The 18396-nt window shown below is 36.7% G+C and overlaps 1 protein-coding gene across 1 annotated transcript; it reads left to right on the top strand.

Moving 5' to 3' along the window:
- The first annotated feature begins 260 nt into the window (after nucleotides 1–260).
- Nucleotides 261–18001, top strand: LOC100698831 (sodium channel subunit beta-4). The gene is made up of 5 exons (XM_003441720.5): nucleotides 261–1177; nucleotides 7407–7570; nucleotides 10000–10219; nucleotides 10450–10579; nucleotides 11927–18001. The coding sequence occupies exons 1-5, from the start codon at nucleotides 1084–1086 to the stop codon at nucleotides 12018–12020; spliced, it is 702 nt and encodes a 233-aa protein (XP_003441768.1). The 5' UTR covers nucleotides 261–1083; the 3' UTR covers nucleotides 12021–18001.
- The last annotated feature ends 395 nt before the right edge of the window (nucleotides 18002–18396 follow it).

The following is an 18396-nucleotide window of genomic DNA, read 5'->3' as shown; positions in this document are numbered from 1 at the left end:
GATATTTTGATGACAAACTCAACACTCCTGCTGTGAAACTCAAGTGAGAAAGGGAAGAGAGCCACTGGAAGCAAAACTCGACTGCCAACACAGATATAAAGTGTAACCATGAAATGAGAGAAGCATGAAAGTGGAGACATGAGCAAAGGATGTAGTAAAGAGGGGTATGTGGTATGGGTGAAACACCCAGCCCGTGACTGACTCGGAGACCTTCTTGAGCAAAGGCTGACTCAGCTGTTCTGTGCTGGGCGCATGTGTGTGTGTGTGTGTGCATCTATGTGGCAGCAGACATCACCCGGTACCCCTCACCCCCACTCGCTATCCCCTCCTTCCCTCGCTCGCTCTCTCTTCACCTCTACCTCTGCAGTACCTCATTTCTCCCTGCGCCGGCAGGGGAAACACGCATACTTTCTGCTTTTCCGCCTGCTGGCTCTCCTCCAGCATCCTTCTGTGCCTCTTGTGTGTTCTCCTCCCCCTCCAGCCTATGTCTCCCCCCCACCCATGGGGTTTGTTGGCCAGCCTGGTTACCTGACTATTGCTGCTGCTGTTAAAGGAGTGGAGCTGTCTGACACAACGCTGCTACCCTGGTGCCGCTCTGCCTCGATTCTCCTCTATGCCTTTCGCCTCACACTCTGCTTTGCTGGATAATTACCACTGTGTCTGCCAGAGACAGCGACAGAGGACAGCAGAGGAGGGAGTCAAAGAAACAGAGAGGCTGCACTCTTCATTCAACTGCTGCATTCTTCAGTCTTTCCTTTCCTCTGCTTCCCCGGGCTGCCGGAGAGCGGTGCAAGGAACAACTTGATGTGAGAGAGCTCCCTAAAGGAATTTTATCCTTCTCTCTTTTGCGCTTCCTCATTCTGTTCATTCCTGGGACAGAGTGCAGAGGAGGAGAGAAGAGGGAGGGACTGGGAGCAAGACTCTGCCTTCAGCTGCACAGCTCAGTGTCCCACCTTGGTCCAGAGGCATATAAGTCAAACACTCACAGTGACTGGCGGACAAGGAGACAGACTGACAGAGACACACATTGTATACATATAGACAGGCAGAGAAGAACAGAGACAGACAGGTGGTGTAGGTGTCATGGCGTCAGTGGACAGCACTGGTTCAAGTGTCTCTGGTCGGCTGAGATCAGGGGATCTACTTCACGCTGGTCTGGCAGTTGCACTGCTGCTTGGTGAGTTACACTTATCTCTGTACCTTTAAGTGCCATGTCATTCCACTCTTTTCAAACATGTCTCTGGCTGGGGCTATCCCTTTAATTGCCTATACATTTTAACTTGTTTCTGTGCCCTTTAGACCTTCTTCATTTGCTCCTTTTGCTCTCCTTTTCTTATTTCTTATGTATGGGTGGGTGATACAGCCCTCTTACAGTAAATCAATACCTTTTTTTGGTTATTCTATATCAACATCTGCTACTCTGTCGCATCTGCTTCGGCGCTCATGTTTAATCATTCTCTTTCCATACCCAAACACTACAATGTATGGTGCTGTCACAGGTGATGTTTAATTGTTAAAGAACAATCAGGCCAACAATACAAACCTTTGACTGAGCTCAGTTTCATGTTGTAGGGTTGCTGCTGGACTGTTTGAGTAACTGACACTTCGCACTTTGAAATTGTACTTTAAACATAACCTTCATAAAGGAGAAAATAAAACAAATAATTAACTTTTGGTTTTCAAAGTAAAGAAAAACAAGCTATAGTTTATCTACATGCATGCCTGTGTGAACATAGCATTACTGGTAATGACGTAGTGGTGCAGTGATGAGCTGTGCTTTTGCTCATACCCTCCCTGATTTTGTTGTAGTGCCCAATAGTGCCCCCACATCCAAAAATTCCCCCCTGGCTCTCAGTTGTTTGTAAAGTTGAGCACCATTGAGTTTTATGGAACAGAAATGGGACTAGTATGTGTCCAGTATTGTAATATTAGTGTTGTCTTTAGATAACCGATAAGTAAGATTAGAATGCATCTTATCGTGCTGCTTTTTAAAATGTGTTCTAGATCCAAAAAACACAAACAACACTTTGTTGTTTCAGTTTTGTTTTGTTTTGTTTTTTTAGCAAATATTTGTGCTCTTTATGTTTTCCAACCAAACATCAGGGGGAAATATTAAAACAAAAACAATTTTAGTTCAGTGAAACATGTAATTTTGCATTTTGGTAAAGTTATTCACTAAATTATTTAGGGAAGAGTCCATGAGTCCAGGTTAGCGGCAGCACAAACACCAAATCATCATTTGTCCCAGTAGGGTCAAATTTGGTCATAGCATATCACATACTGAAAACATGCGAACACACTTCTGAGTAGCTAACACAATGCAACATTAGTTCACTTTAAAGGGATTAAACAATAGTATAGTCCTTTTGAATAGATATGATAAATATATATACCAGAAACTTTTAACAAAATATTCATTTAAGAAAGAGGAACAAATACAGGCAATATACACACCTCACTTACATCATAGTTCGCATACAAAAAAATAGTTGTAAAGCACAAATTTACAATTATTCATCTTATACATCTTATTCATATTCATTTGTTTCTTGTTCTATTTCATTGTCAGTACACGTATTTCCAAATGAAAGTTTTGAGTGTTGTGGAAAGTCACACTGCACCAAATAACACTTTCTTAGTAAAATATTTTCCCAGAAATCGTGCTAAAAAACAGCATTGATCTGGTTGCTTTGTCTAAATTACCACCGAAGTTCAGTGGAATTTCTCTGAAATCATTTTCTCATAAGCACATATTCTCAGGCTGAATCCCTCTATACCAGCAACCAGTAGATACACCAACACACAAGTACAGGCAAGGCTAACACAAATAAGAAAGAAACATAAACTGTATAACAAATTATATTTTTTTATCAGCAAATCCTTAAAGGATAGCCACAGCATTATAGAGCATTGTTGTTTTAGTTTGACTTTTAACAGTCTGACTCAAGTGGTGGTGCGAGATTGGTTTACATTAGTCATCTGTCAATTAAAATAAAATAAGTTCAAATATCTTTTAACCCATAAGAGCCCAGACCCATTTCCACACTCAGGAAAATTATGGGAGTGGTAAATCAGCAACATCAAGATCAATCAACAAAATGGATTATATAAGAGGCATCACTGTAGGTTCTTAAACAGTAAAATATGTAACTCGATATCCCCCAAATACTTAATTTTTACAAATGAATAGATTATAACTTAAATTTTAACTTAAAATCCTAACTCAGCAACAGTCCAACAGTCCGTATTCCAAGTTAGAAGAACTCTCTTAAATTTCAATTCAAGTTCTACACTTATGAATAAATACTTTCATTTGACTATATCCTCCTGAGAACTGAGGAAAGAATCTTCAATCCTCTTTGGAGCTAAAGGAGACCACCCAAACGCATGAGATATCAATGGAAAGCCCAGGATGTCCTCTATTTAGTACATCAGGACTTATTATGATCGCTCAAATAAGTCACAAGATAGAGACCAAAAACAAATGTCCATTACAGAGGACATAAATGGATGGGCTGGTTCTCAGGAGGATATGGCTTTAGTTCCATGGGTGAGTTTGAGTCATTCCAGGCTTTGTAGTTCCTTGGTTTGACCTCTGATTACTATGTTCACTTACATCATTAAATTCTCACCTCTATTTAAGAGATCTGGTTCATCCGTTATGAAAATGTCCATCTAAAATGCATTTTATCATTGTTAACATCTTATATATTCAGGATATGGTTATTTATCTAAATTGTGTCTGTATGGGAATGCTCAACTGTTTCTCTTATGTAATCAAGTAATGCCTAAATCAAGTAATGTGCAAAGTATTACAGCAATCTGTCACAACAAAACCTTTTGGCAACAGAGAATGAAGAGAATGAAGGCAGTGAAGCAAAGGTCCCAATAAAAGTCAGGTGCGAAATTAAGGAAAAATGTTTAACAGTAGGTTGTTCTCATTAACATCTCCGGATCTAAAGTGTCATTCATTATTAACAGACAGCTGTTATTGCAGCAGGACCACAGACAAAACTTGGAATAATGACTTTTTTGAGTGATCATGCTGTAACATAGTAATCATGTTAACATTTCTCCAGTACTGTGCCTGAAAATGTAGTTACTGCAGCATTGTTTGTATGAATATCACATTGCATATATTACCTGAAGTGAAAAACTGAAACTATCTTGTCCCACAATACCAGCAGCTCTGCCTATTAAGTAACTAAGCTGCTGGTGTAATTCTTTACCCATTCACCTTGAAAAGGACATCTCACATCCCTCACCTCTCTCATATCCATTCCCCTGTTCTTTCCTTGTGACCCCTTCCATCACTTCCTACACACTGTAACTCCTCCATTACCTACGCTTCCTTGTTCATACACCCCTCTCCCACCTTTCCCATCACTTCCCTGTATATCTTGCAGAATAGTGTCCTCAGTCAGTTCTCTATGGGTTCTCTTAGAAATACATTAACTCTTCAATTACTGGCCTACTTAAAAGAAGAAGAAGAAAAAAAAACAGTCACCTTGACAGTCAGGCAAGGACACACACACACACACACACATGCACACAGACACACATGCACATACACGCACACACTCAGTTGCTTTTCAGACCATCAGTATTACTGATATGTACACAAACACTTGAAGTAAGTGCATATATACAGTTCACATACATGCGCATGCACACACATACACAGACACACACGTCACATAAAAAGATAACAGTGCATACGTTACATAAGTGAATTGTACACTACTTCAGGATGTGAATCTGTGGGCGGTTTCAGGACAAACTGTTAAGACAAGAAAAGAGGATAGTGATACAAAACCATGATAGTAGAGAGCAGTAAAGCCAAGTTTATTTCTAAGCATGAGGAGGGGGCACCATATAATCCAATTAGAAATGTTTTTGTAAATGGATTACATCTTTTTTTCTCCACTGGAGCACTTTGTTTCACAGACTATTCACTGAAAATGTGCAACTAATTACTGATAGAGGATAAATGTTTGTTTTCATTGTTGCATTTACCAAAGAGTTTAAAAGATAGTTCAATGTTCAAAACCTCTAAGCCTCTTAAAGTAGAAAATACACACACACACACACACACACACACACACACACACACACACACACACTACCATATGTTTCCACGTTCTTATTTAGGTATTGTCTCAAAGCAAATAAATTGAGGGAACACAAGGAGTGAGAGCAGAAGTGTCCAGACTGTCCAGTGCTATAAAAAAAGTAAGTCAGGCTATTAAAACAAAGCAAAAGTGGAAACAGAAAACAAACAAGTTCAAAGTTAAATATGCCTGAGCTGAAAGTGGATGAGTCAGCATAACTGAAGAGTTAAATACCAGGTGTTACAAAAAAATCAAGAAGAGTGGGTGGGACAAATGCATATAGATGACCAAAAAAGCAAAGCCAAACAAACTGATGCTTCCTTGATGTATAAATATTTATTTGTAAGGTATAACAGTGCACATATTTATTAGAACCAATATGTGACTTGCAGAAGGCACTCTCTTTAGTTAATTTCATCTGAAAAAAATAAAATAATAAAATACAGGCAGAGGTTTATATTTGTCTATGTATTTGCACTTCTGGAACACATATTCGTCAGTGGGAGTTCCACCCACATTTACAGTGCCTTGCTTGTATCATTAACCCTAAAAGCTTACTTCAGCAATATCTTTCTTCTTATTTATATCATTTTACAAAAGCAGCTGATAAAAAAACAGAAAGAATGACAATTCAAATACTGAAAAAAAGTGTTTTTCCCAATACGAATTAAAAGTTTCGGCTCCAGTAAGTCTTACTTGAAATAATCTTCTTACAACACTATTACTTTTTTTTTCTGCAAATGTTTTATTAGTTCTAGCCATACACAGTAAATCACCATTAATATACTTAATATAATACAAAATAAATCTTGCTGTCTGTTGAATGAGTTCTATCCAAGTAACTTTTTCTATGTATATCAAGAAAAGGTTATTTCACATTAATTTTCTTGTTTTGTTTCATTAACCAGCCCCAGTGCCCGTGTTGTGACAGTAACAATACAGCTGAAAAATAACTTTTTATCAATATTTCTGCTGTTGATTTCTTTCATCCAAATCACATTAATACATTTTCTGATTTCTTTAACATTTGAATTTAAAAATGGTAAATGACAATGTGTGCCTAGACTACGTGATTTCCAGTAGTAAAATGATTTCATCCATATCCAGTAATATGAGGACTCAAGTGTTTGAGATTCTTGTGCTAACGCAGATTTATTCAAAGTATTCCAGAGCAGGTGATGCAAAATTCTTTTAAGCAAGTATACATACATGTCTATGTGTCCTCAGCAGAGGCATACATGTACTCTAACCTTGTCTGTACCTTGTCCAAGTGAAATGTGATCCTGAGCAGGTCAATGTGGAAGACAGTATTTATAAATAGACCCCAAGTGTCTGAGAGAGAAACCAGAGCAACAATCTGAGAATTACACCAGCTGTCATTGCAAAACCCACATAACATGCCTGGCCATGTGAATATAAGTCACATGACTCTTATACTCTATTCATAAACTGGATTCGTTCGGTCTCGATAAAATCAAATGTTTTGATTGTTTAGTTAGTTTGACTTGATGAACTAGAGAACAAATCTTTTCTCTTAAGAAATGGTATCAAAATTCTATGTTTAATTTTTTTACATATTTTTTTTAAAACATTAAGACTAAAAGAAGAGAGAGCATTGCAAGTTTTACATGGAGAACATCACACAGTATAAATGTCATTTGGTAAAATTGTCAGTTGCTTCTGGAAAGTTGCATTTAGAGCCTAGTCTAAATTTCAAAGCCTAAAGTTCACCATAAAGTCCATAAAGTACACAAAAAAAGTAATCAGGGATCATGTGGTCATTTTTATCCCTGTGATGGCAGTTTGAAATATATTAGGTTTAGACGTCATATTAAGATTTTTATTCACAATTTAATTTTAGTGTTGCCTACTTGGCCACATTCTACTTTTACTTAAGTTATATCATAATGAATTCACACATAATTAAGTCTTAATAAACTGATGCCACTGTTGACCTCCTAGCCCATTGTTCCTTCAGTGGGCTGGTTTCAGTTATTATGCAAATGTACTGTTTATAAGATTGGGGAAACCTGCAGTCAGCTGAGACTGAAGAAGTCACTTGGATGAGTGACGAAACGTTTCTCCCACAAAACGCTACGTCCAGATGAACAGAATCAACTTTTTGGTGATGCCACAACAAATATTGCAAATGTCAAACAAACACAAAACTCTGTACTATCTTTTACCTTTTATTTTCATTTTGCCTTATATAATTGTGTTTTTTATAGCTTTTCAAAAACCATTTTCTATCCTTTTCTAAAAACTTCTTAACTTTTCCTTTCTCCCTTGGTTTAGGCGTATGGACTGTTGGTGGACTGGAAGTTTCCACAGGTAAAGTGTCTTCAATCGAAGCAATGAATGGCTCCACGGTTTTGTTGCCCTGCACTTACTCTTCATGTATTGGCATCGAAAATCTCTACTTCAACTGGCAATATAATGACAATGGAAGTCTCATAAAGGTACGTGCACACAACCACAACACCAACAGGGATACAAAAAAGCATAAAAATAGTGTTTCCTAACATTTTCATATGTTTCGTGTGTCATCGCATAAACAGTAGGTGAGTGTATGCTGTTGTAGTTCTGAAGGCATGGGGATACAGTTTTGTTCATAAGTATTTTGATGATCAAATAGTTCTTGTAAGTTTGCCTTTGTTAACCTTTGATGATCACATAGTTCTTGTAATTTTGCCTTTGTTAACCATCACATGTGATTTTTTTTTTTTTTTTAAAGTACAGCCTGTGTTAACTGTTTAGAAAATGTGACCATTTTTTAATACACAGGATCTACTTTTATTACTTGAAAATCCTCTGTAGGTTATGACTGCCTGAAGTCTAAAATTCATGAACATCACCGAATGCTGTGTTTCCTCCCTTGAGATGCCAGGCCTTTACTGCAGTCACCTTCAGCTGCTGCTTGTTTGTGGGTCTCTCTGCCTAGAGGTCTGCCTTCAGCAGTGTTGGGAAGGTTACTTTTAAAGTGTATTCCACTACAAATTACACAATACATGCCCCAAAATGTAGTTTGTAACGTATTCCTTTGGATTACTTAATATATTGTCATGCTTTTTACAACTACATGAATGTACTATTGCTGTGTGATTAATTACTATTACTGAAGGCTACTTGCCACCAAGTTAACATTGTTAGTTTGCGTTAGCTGAGGTTACTTCATAGACTGCTTTCAGAACTGCACATGATTATTTGCAGCTCGCAGGTTGTTAATGCTATCAAGCAGGTCTAACAATCTGCAGTCTATGAACTAACTTCAGCTAACGCCTGCTAACAATGTTAGCTCGGTGGCGAGTAGCCTTCAGTAATAGTAACAAATCACACAGCAATAGTACATTGAAGATACTGAAGTGGTACATAACCCAGGTAGCTACCACAACTAAAACAAGGTAGCTGCAGTAGGCTAATGTTCGTTTTAAAAAAAGAACTTACTTCCAGATGTTTGTTTAGGTTGAAGTCTTTTGATGCTGAGAGCAGCTTGGTTGCTGGCAAACAGTGTTTGCACTGCATGGTCAAATTCACCCATCCCTTTCTTCTTTAAATATGAAGTGGTGTCGGAATTTCGAAGTAAGAAATCCATTCCTGCTCGTACTCTGCTGGCTCTGTTGTGCTGTCGCTGGGTCCACTGTGTAACTTACGCCACCAATGTTAACGAGACGCTTACATTAGAGCCTCTTATTTCGTGTCTTGTTTGGGTTTCCGGCTATGTGTGGAGTTACCAAAATTGGAGAGGGGATAGCCTAAGGAAAAGAAATAATCCAGTTATTCCAACAAAGTAACTGTATTCTAATTATCACCTTTTTAAATGGTAACTGTAACGGAATACAGTTACTCATATTTTGTATTTTAAATACGTAACACCAGTACATGTATTCCGTTACTCCCCAACACTAGACTTCTAAACTCTACTGAAAAGAATGCTCTGGTGGAAAGCATGTTCTGATATCATGTGACTCACTTGGTCATTTAATTAAATCCCGTTTCTTTGTCTTGAGAGGCCCTTGGGTTGCTTGTGCAGTATACATTGGGTGATTAACGATTTGCACTTTGTGCTGCCCAATCAATTTTTCAACATTTGTCAGGATCTGAGGAGCAATTGTAGCCCTGTACATTTCAGAATTCATCCAGCCACTGTCAGCAGTCACTTGATCCGTAAACACTAGTGAATGAGTTCTGTTGGAAACCATACATACCTATGCCATAACACTGACTTCACCATGCTTCAGATCATCATTTTTTTTCTCTCTTTAACCATTGGTTTGCATCTTGTTGTAAATGCTCTGTATTTCCATTAATCAAGACATCTGTTGATTGCAGACTTTGACAGTGATATAGCTACCTCCACAGTGTTGCTGACTTTGTTAGAAGTTGTGAAGGAACTTTTTTCTTGACCAAAGAAAGAATTCTGTGATCATTCACTTTACAGGTGTGTCCACAGGTTTCCCTGGCCTTTAAGTCTTGCTGAGCTGCCGGGTTCATTCCATCTTTTGTTCAACATGCCAAATAGCTGATTTGGCCACGTTTTTTTTTTTAGTTTGATTATGGCATAACTACACATTCTTTCAGACAGCTACCAAATACAAGTTCAAGTCCAGATCACAGTTTCCTTAATTTGTAAGAAAATGTCAAGGGAGTCTTTACCTGGCCATAAAACTGCTTGTCAATTATTTTTGAGTCTCTAAAAATAGGGAACTATATATAAAAATGCCCAAACAGGTAATAAAACACTTTTGTTAAACCCCTTGAATTAAAGTCTTTGATTTTCAGTGTGATGTGGTGGTGTACAAAGGCAAAATTACAACACAGTGTGTCATCATCCCAATGCTGTATAGCTGATACCCAATACTGTGTATCTAAGGAAATATCTTGTGTGTAGTTATGTGAAGCGTTGATCCCTATGGAGGGTGTGGAGCCGAAGGTCCGTGTGTTACATGAGCGTGTTGAGTTTGTCGGCTCCTCAAAGAGAAACAACATTTCGATCTTGCTATGGAATATCACCTTTGAAGATGAAGGAGAGTACATCTGTTTTGCCAGGAATCCAAAAGAGAAGAACCGCAACCACAGTGCTATCTTCACTCTTATAGTGGTGGATCAAAGTATGTAAAAGTTGCACAAACACCTGGCACACAAAAATAGAGCTTTATCTGACTTGCTGACTGACAGTGTTTATAAAGTACATATACTTAAAAAAAGATTGCACTTACGCTACTAGCATCTAGTTTCAATCTTGTTAGAGCTCTTAGTCAGTTTTTACATACTCTGTATACTTGTTTGTCCTCACAAAGTCCCTGTCTCTCTCTCTCTCTCTCTCTCTCTGCCTTTTCAGTGAAGGAAGTTGACAACACTTTGACAATCATTATTGTCTCAGCGTTGGGTGGAGTCATAGGCCTAGTTATCATTGTCATGGTGATAAAGGCTGTTGTTGTTCACTTCCTGCAGAAGGATGATGAGAAGAAGTGAGTAGATCACTGACATTTAGAGCAAATCAACAATACTGATTATAGATAATCTTGTTATCATATATATTTGGGTCAGCTACAGTCAAACAGCCAAAAACTGTGTATTGCTGGCAAAAAGAAATTTGGTCTATTATATGCTAGTTTTATAACTGTTTCTGCAAATTTAACATCTTGTGAAATAGGGTGTAAAAATTTGTTAAGTTTTCACCATTAATGAAAAAAATTTCCAGCTTTTAAGGAACCACTGAATTTTTTTTCCTGATATGGACACAACAGCCACGGAATGGTTTTTATTCATGTATTTTGATTCATATACATATGTTACAAGTCCTATGATGTCATTGACTTTTGCAGACACTATAGCCTGCAACACACTGCTCAAAACTCATCACATAAGCATGTAACATAATTTATTCTTATACCTGCAGCAATATCATATGCATGAAATGTACAGAATTTATAAATAATTAAGTGTGGTGAAGTACTGTTTATATTTCCTGTTTCATCACACAAGTTATGCACTGTTACGGCAACACAATTTTTCAGACAAGACATATTGACATGAAGAATAAGTCAAGTGATCTTCATACATACATGTTGTAAATAATATTTTTATGCAATACAAATATTTTTAATATGTACAAGTCTTATTTGATTTCTAAAAAGTATAACAAAAAGTTTGAATGTTGCAAAAAAATGAAAAAAATTGCTTGTCATACTCCAGTTTGCAAAAGAAGTAGAATTATTAGCTTTCTGTTGTCTTTTTTATGGATATAAAAACTGCATCTAGCAGTGAAAATTGGATATTAGAGGAAATTCAAATGTGTTACATCACAGTTTCAAGAGTATTTGCTTTCATATAACAAATGAACAATTTATATTCCATGAATACAACTAAACCATTGTAACCGTTATCACAAACATCATATCATCAACACCAGTTCATATAAAACTACATTATTTACTGAAAAATAATTTTGTGTCACAAAGATTTACCCAGTTATTCGACTGTGGCTGACCCAGGCACTCATTTGGACGTGTTAATGGATTGTTTTGTATTTTCTAATTAAAACTTCTGATGTAATCAGTAATGGTTTTATGCTGACAATATAAGTCAAATTGTCTCAGAGCAAAGTGGGCAATTAATATGAATCTGTTATATTATATAATAACGAAATAACGTCACCCATATTCAATGTTTCCAAAACAAAATTACTATTTGAAGCTCAGTGGGTTACGTTTTTTTAAAACCCCTGCAGTACATATGGCACATGGCCCTTATCGCTTGTATTTGTCTCCTTTTATAGGTGTTCAATATAACCTTTGTTTCTCTTATCTCTACAGTAAAGAGTGCCTAGTGAGCTCCTCAGGGAATGACAACACAGAAAATGGTCTTTCAGGAGCCAAAAATGAAAACAAAGGGACACCAAAGGCTTGAACAAAATGTTAAGTATGCCTACATGTTTGTATATATGTTAGACAAATGTACACACTCAGCGAAAAATCAGTTATCTTACTAGTGGCTAACAAAAACAACTTGTAAAAATGTCTATTTTAAATCATGCTTGAGATTTGGGAAGTGTGAAGTGTGCATAGGCCTGGATCTCTCTCACTTACCATGGTAGCCCATTTGTTCCACTGTACAGCTTCTGCTCCACTTTCTTCACAGTGCAATCTCCAATTTATGCAGTTGAGGTGTTATTTTTTTCTATGTACTTTCTTACTATCTAATAACATTCACACTATGTTAAAGCAAGAACGTATCACAAGGCCGAAATCTTTTTTATACACCCAATGTCAGTATTCAGTTTCCAATCCAAAACATGCTTTACAGTCTCAATTGAGAAGCTACAATATGTTTGATTCTTAGTCTGGAACTCTACAACTCCAAGTGAAACTTGGACTCAGATATACTCAACCAGTGGGAACAAAAATCTTTGATGCCACATTGAACTGCCATAATGAAAAACTGCCAGGATGTCAGTCGAAGAACAGCACAACACTGCTCAAATTCTTTCCCTTAGCTCTCAAATGATATAAATGCACCTGAATGAAAATAAGCCAGGTGATAACTGACTAGAAGTTTGGTTATAAATAAAAGATAACATTTTTGAGTCCCAATCACATAAATTGTTTATAAATAAAATAGGAAGTTTTACATTTTAAACACTGACCGTAAAATTTGTATTTTGCCATTTTAAACACTGGGCGCTGTTTTACTGATTAACTGTGTTTGTAGGTAACGAGTAAATCCCAACTGTTTCCAAAAGATCTTTTGTCCTGATCCACTGACATTAACCTCTGAAATGCCCATTTTCATGTTTACTTCTGGGTCGTGATTAGACACACTGCTGGTTTGCTTGGGTCAAAGATTTTCAGTGAAATGCTGGTTAGCAGGGACTGACAAATGGGCTTACCTTAGGTGAATAAAAGATCCAGTTCTGCACAGGTTTTATTGTTTTGCTTTAGATAAACACAGGTGCCTGTTCTGCTTCTGCTCCCTCGGCTGGCGAGAAGAAAAACAGAAAACTTACATAAAAAAAAGAACCCTAACCATCATCAAAGACAATCCCCAGACTACCCAGCTCCTGATTGAAAGGAATGAACTTAATCATGCTGCTTCTGACTAATAACCAATGCATTTTGAGCATGTGCACATTTTATATAGCTTCATATAAGATTATATATTACACCATAATACAGGAACATTTCTGTGTGTCTCTGCTTGGTCCCCTCCACGCTGCCCTGAACTGCAGGAAGCTCTGTCAATGCTCATCTCAACACCGCTACAACTGTTTAACGCCATTTTAGCCACGTCAGGGTTATTGAAAAAGAACTTTTAGAATATTGGCCTACAAGTTTACTGTAGAAAAATTAATAACTGAGAGAAAGTTTACACTGATTTAAAAAGTAAGAACATTTTAGCAGCTCTGTTTGAGTGAAAGAATTGAAAAGACCTGCCAGAGGAGATTGAGAAGTTGCTTAATGGCTCATTAGCAGGATATCTGTATAAGTATAAGCACATGCAGCTCATAATGCTGATTTCCAAATTTGCATGTGGATTCAATGATATACATATAAGTCAAAGGAAACTTGCCAAACCCATCAAGAATATACAAGTCCAGTAATATAGCCTCAGTAGTGCAGGTAGCATTGTCTTGGGGCAGCTCACTGCAAAAGAATGTAAAGACTGTTGGGCAGTCAAATATTGTCCAAAATGTATGTTTTTATTCAGTACAAAAAATCTATCAAAGAAATATTAATATTATTCTGAATTAAATGTGTGTGAATGTCCCTCAAGAGCAGTCATAAGTGCTTGTTGGTCAGCTACATTATTTTGTGTACGTCTACAACTGGCCAAAACTGAGCATGTTATAGAGTCTAAACTGATAAAAGCCAATCACTACTTGCTGTGATTGTATTTAAAACCCTGGCCATTGAACATTTTAAACATTTTGTTCAGACTTCATAAACAACCCCAGTGTTGATCTTAGCTGTTTAAAAGGGACATCGGTTGATGTTGCTGAGAGTAAATTCAGAAATTTTTAAATTACACACATATAGAATTTGTTTAAAAGTAAATGTTTAAATGTGCACAATATAAACACCAGTACTTAGTTCTTTCAGAAACTCCAAATTGGAAAATGGAACAAAATCTTCATAAATTCACATTTCTGTTTCATTCTTTCATAAGTCAACAAGGATCGGTTTACTGCTAAAATGCCCTTGGGAAATTAGAACCACCTCTCTTTGTAGTTTGTAGTCACAGTCACTTTCTATGAGGACTGCAGACATGCTCTGCATAAATAGTTTGAACAGCTGAAAGCTACATACATACAGTACACGCTGCTACACAAATACCCACATAGGAGGATTCATTTTGATACCTGAGAACAGCTCACTGGCCTTGCCTGCAAACAATACAGCACTTTATCAGTGTTAAAGTGGTTTTTGTTACAATGGCAAATCACAGAAGTGGCCTCACAGTCGCCATTCTTTTATACTATATATTAAGAGAATTAACAAAAACACAACATTCTCACTTTGTGTTTGTCATTTTGACCGAGTACCTGACAGCAGCACCGTGTCAAATGGTTTTACCTTCGAGTACATGTTAACTTACTGGAACACAGCTCTATGACAAGCTTTTATTTTATTTTTCTATTTGTTCACTTCTGTCAGCCTGCTCCTCTCTAATACTGGAGTGCATTTCCCTTGCTTTCAATGGAAGCAATAAGACAGATATCAGATTATGCAATAACCTGTTATAAGGCACTTTAAAGATGTGTCTGGACTGGCTGGCAATTCTGTCCAAGGCACTGATCATTGTACCAATGTATGTATCCACACCACAGAAATGTATCTCAGCTGGGCTAAAGTATGGTGATTAGGATCATATATCTACAGCAGATGGTTTTGTCTGCATTGGATCAATCTATATTAGGTCCCATTTACACTTGGCTCAAAATTCCCTGAGCAGATGAAAGCTGTATCAGGAAAAGCTAGAGCCCAGGCCCACATTATAACACATGTCTAACATATTACCCCATTTGCACTTTGCTATTTCACAAAAGTTGTATCTAGATGGAATAATAACACAGTGGTGGCCCTGAGAGTTCAAGGTGCTGCAGCTGCAGTTTCTCTCTTTGCTGTGAATTATTTTTTTGTTGATTTGTTGTTGTTTTTTTATTTATTACTTTGTCAAACTGTTGAAGTATGCTTTTATTTTATTTTTTTTTCATTGTATGTTTTACTCAGAGCTCTCAGGGCTACCATACTAATGTGCTAAAACACCCTTATTGACACTGCCAACTGACAAATATGAAATGCCCTACAAGATAACCAATGCGCTGTATTCCCCCTTACAGGAATATAATATATTTTTCTGTGTGTAATATAAAAGCAGCCATTGTTGCAAACACAGCGAACATCTTAACTGACCTATTATGGATGTTCTTGCTTTGGAGTCCTAATTATAAGATTTGATGTTATGTACTGAGTAGTTATTTGGTTGCACTTATGTCTTGGAGGAATGCATTTAATCACCATTGCAAGGAAAGGTGTTGTAGAATATGACCTCAGTTGACTCACGCAATCGGGTTTCATACAATATATAAAGTACAACGCCTATGCCCAAGAAGCATAAGTGTTTATTTTATTATACATTACTAAATAAGTGAAAGTATATGCTGAGTATAAATGGGATCAAGAGTGAATTGTGATCAACCTTAACAGTACAATGTTAGAAGTGAATATATCCTGGTGAACCTGTAAAAATGTGAATGATGTGGATGTAAGCATCACACACACTTGTCTAAGAGTTATGGGACCCCTCTGCAAAGAGGGTATATACATCCAAAGTCTTCCTGTTAGGGAAAAGCAATATTGTGGAGTTAATGTGTCTGTTAGTGTACTTTTCATAACCCTGACATTCAAAATACAGTATAGGTGGATTCACATAATACATAACTCAGACCTCACTATTTGTGTTTACTGATTTTGTTCTTAATTTAATGAAGAAAAACAAATGATAATAAAATACTTAAAAAACAACAATAGAAAACTCTGTGCAGCAAATTAGGCATATGTATCTGAGCGGGTTATAAGGGGTATGTACTGTTTTCATAGCAGCCATAACTGATGTGATAAAATATATATATGTGACGGGGAGAGGAGAGCTGTTTTAATGCGTAACGAAGGTCTGGTTTAGGTACAGTTGCCTTTATAATCGCAAGACATTGTAGTAAGCATTGAATGCATTATTATTATTGTTATGTTTTTTGTTTTAATTTCATCTTTGGTATTCTGATCTGTCCTGTCTTCCTCCAAGAAACACTTGTACTGAACCTCTTATGACTCTTGAAGTTAGCCAACAGCTTGCAGTGATTGCTGCAGTACTGAGTGTGCACGGTACAGTGTACAATGCTCCTCTGCAGTGGTGCAATACAGCACAACAAATACAGTATGACTGCCACCCAGTGGTAAATGCCCCTGTAGTACAAGCCATGATACTACTAGCATGAGTTTAATGCGTTTTCATTTGGACTATGAGGATTGCATAAATAAAAAAAAAATGATTCTAATTTCATGTAACTGTGTTATCAAACCATTGCCAAAATTTTCAGAGTTAAAGCAATTCAAAAATGTATGATTACGCATCATGTTGCAATTGTTTCTCCTGCTTTATATAGTGCTAGTAGTCTAATAGGGAGATGTGATGTATAAGTTTACACAAAAAAATTAGGAAAAAAATACATTGAACAATAAACCACATATGAACAGTGGTTGTTCGTCAGACTACGACTGGTTAGCATAAAATAATTATAGACAGCATTAGTACTGCTGTAACATTATTCACTAGGTAACAAAGTATTGTGAATTCTCATTGACTAGTATGATTTTTTAGAGTTAGTATTGCTCTTACTGCCAGAGCGGGTGAAACTCATACTGCCAATCCAAGAGTCTCATGTCTGCTGTTGTTACAACACGATTATAACGACACGCAATCTATTGACTACGGTAACACTACTAAAACATGATGTTGCATTACTGTCTACTGCTGTATAAAATGCATATGAAAGCTAAACTGTATATGATGATGCTCTGTACTACTTCTGTATTTCTAGCAGCTGAAACTCACACTGCCAAGCCAAGAGTCTGTCTGCCTCCCACATTCCACACCAGAGCTGCAACTATTAGTCAGTTACTTAGTCAAGAAAAGGAATTGACAACTGTTTTAAGAACATAGTTTGTAAGTCATTTTTCAAGTAAAAAGTGCCCACATTTTTATAGCGTTGCGTTCTTAACACTTTCTGGGTTTTCCCCTCTCACACATTATAGGAAAGATTAATATAGTTAAAAAAAAATGAAAACATTTTCTTCTTTTTTGAGAATTTGGAGTTAACATTAGTGGTAAAAATACCAAACTATGATTCATATTGCGATTTACACACATAGCAAACGTTTGACAGACAAAGACATTGAGACTTTCTTTTAGGTTTCATTTCTAAGCACTGACCTCTCCACATGCTGTCACTGCAGTCCTGCATTTTAGAGTATTCCATCAATATTTTACATATCCTGGGGCTGCAAAACATAAATCTATCCCAAATAAAAATGATTTTACAAAGTCATATCTAGAGCAAGCTAAGGCCACTGATAGCAGACAAATTATAGCAGTTGATAGAAAGTCGTACTGTTGCAGCAATCTCTTATGTTTTGCTTGCATCACCGTAGTCTGTTCAACATACACACACAAGCAAAATACATCTGCAAACACATTTTTTCTGGATCAACCTGTGAATGTTCAGCTGTCTGTCTGTGTTTGTGTCCATGTTGTTCATGCTCCCTTCATGACTATGCACTTCAAACTTTTCAATTATTAACAAAGTACATCCTGAAAATAAAATGTTGATTGAATTTCCCAGAGTGCTGTTTTCTTTCTCTGTGTTTATTCTGCTCTGAAATCAGTCGATTTAGGATAGGTGAGATCTGCTCTTTGTCTGTGTAGTTGTTATACTGGTAGTCAATATATTAGAGCAAGAAAAAAGCTACAGAGACACTAGCATGACAGAACATCTATGTGATTTATACTATAGAGTACTAATTAATATTTCCATCCTAAGGCAAAAACTACAAATATGATTTAGGGTTGATAGTAGTATAGTAGTCCATACTAAACTGGGACCATATGATGGAATGGGAAATGATTTTTAATTGCCGAAAATAGATAAATATATAAATAAATAAATAAAAGTAAAAATTCATAGTAATTCACCAGTATAGTTTCCCTTATTATTTCCTTTTCCTTTACA

Source organism: Oreochromis niloticus, linkage group LG14 (genome assembly GCF_001858045.2).
Source record: "Oreochromis niloticus isolate F11D_XX linkage group LG14, O_niloticus_UMD_NMBU, whole genome shotgun sequence".
Taxonomy (NCBI): domain Eukaryota; kingdom Metazoa; phylum Chordata; class Actinopteri; order Cichliformes; family Cichlidae; genus Oreochromis; species Oreochromis niloticus.
This window is presented reverse-complemented; position numbering and strand designations above follow the sequence as displayed.

What these genes read in the sequence shown, in the direction of transcription:
- LOC100698831 (XM_003441720.5), top strand. Translation starts at nt 1,084, where the DNA reads ATGGCGTCAGTGGACAGCACTGGTTCAAGTGTCTCTGGTCGGCTGAGA. An exon ending in ACAATGGAAGTCTCATAAAG is followed by an intron (nt 7,571 to 9,999) that starts GTACGTGCACAC and finishes TCTTGTGTGTAG; the next exon opens with TTATGTGAAGCGTTGATCCC. An exon ending in TCTTATAGTGGTGGATCAAA is followed by an intron (nt 10,220 to 10,449) that starts GTATGTAAAAGT and finishes CTGCCTTTTCAG; the next exon opens with TGAAGGAAGTTGACAACACT.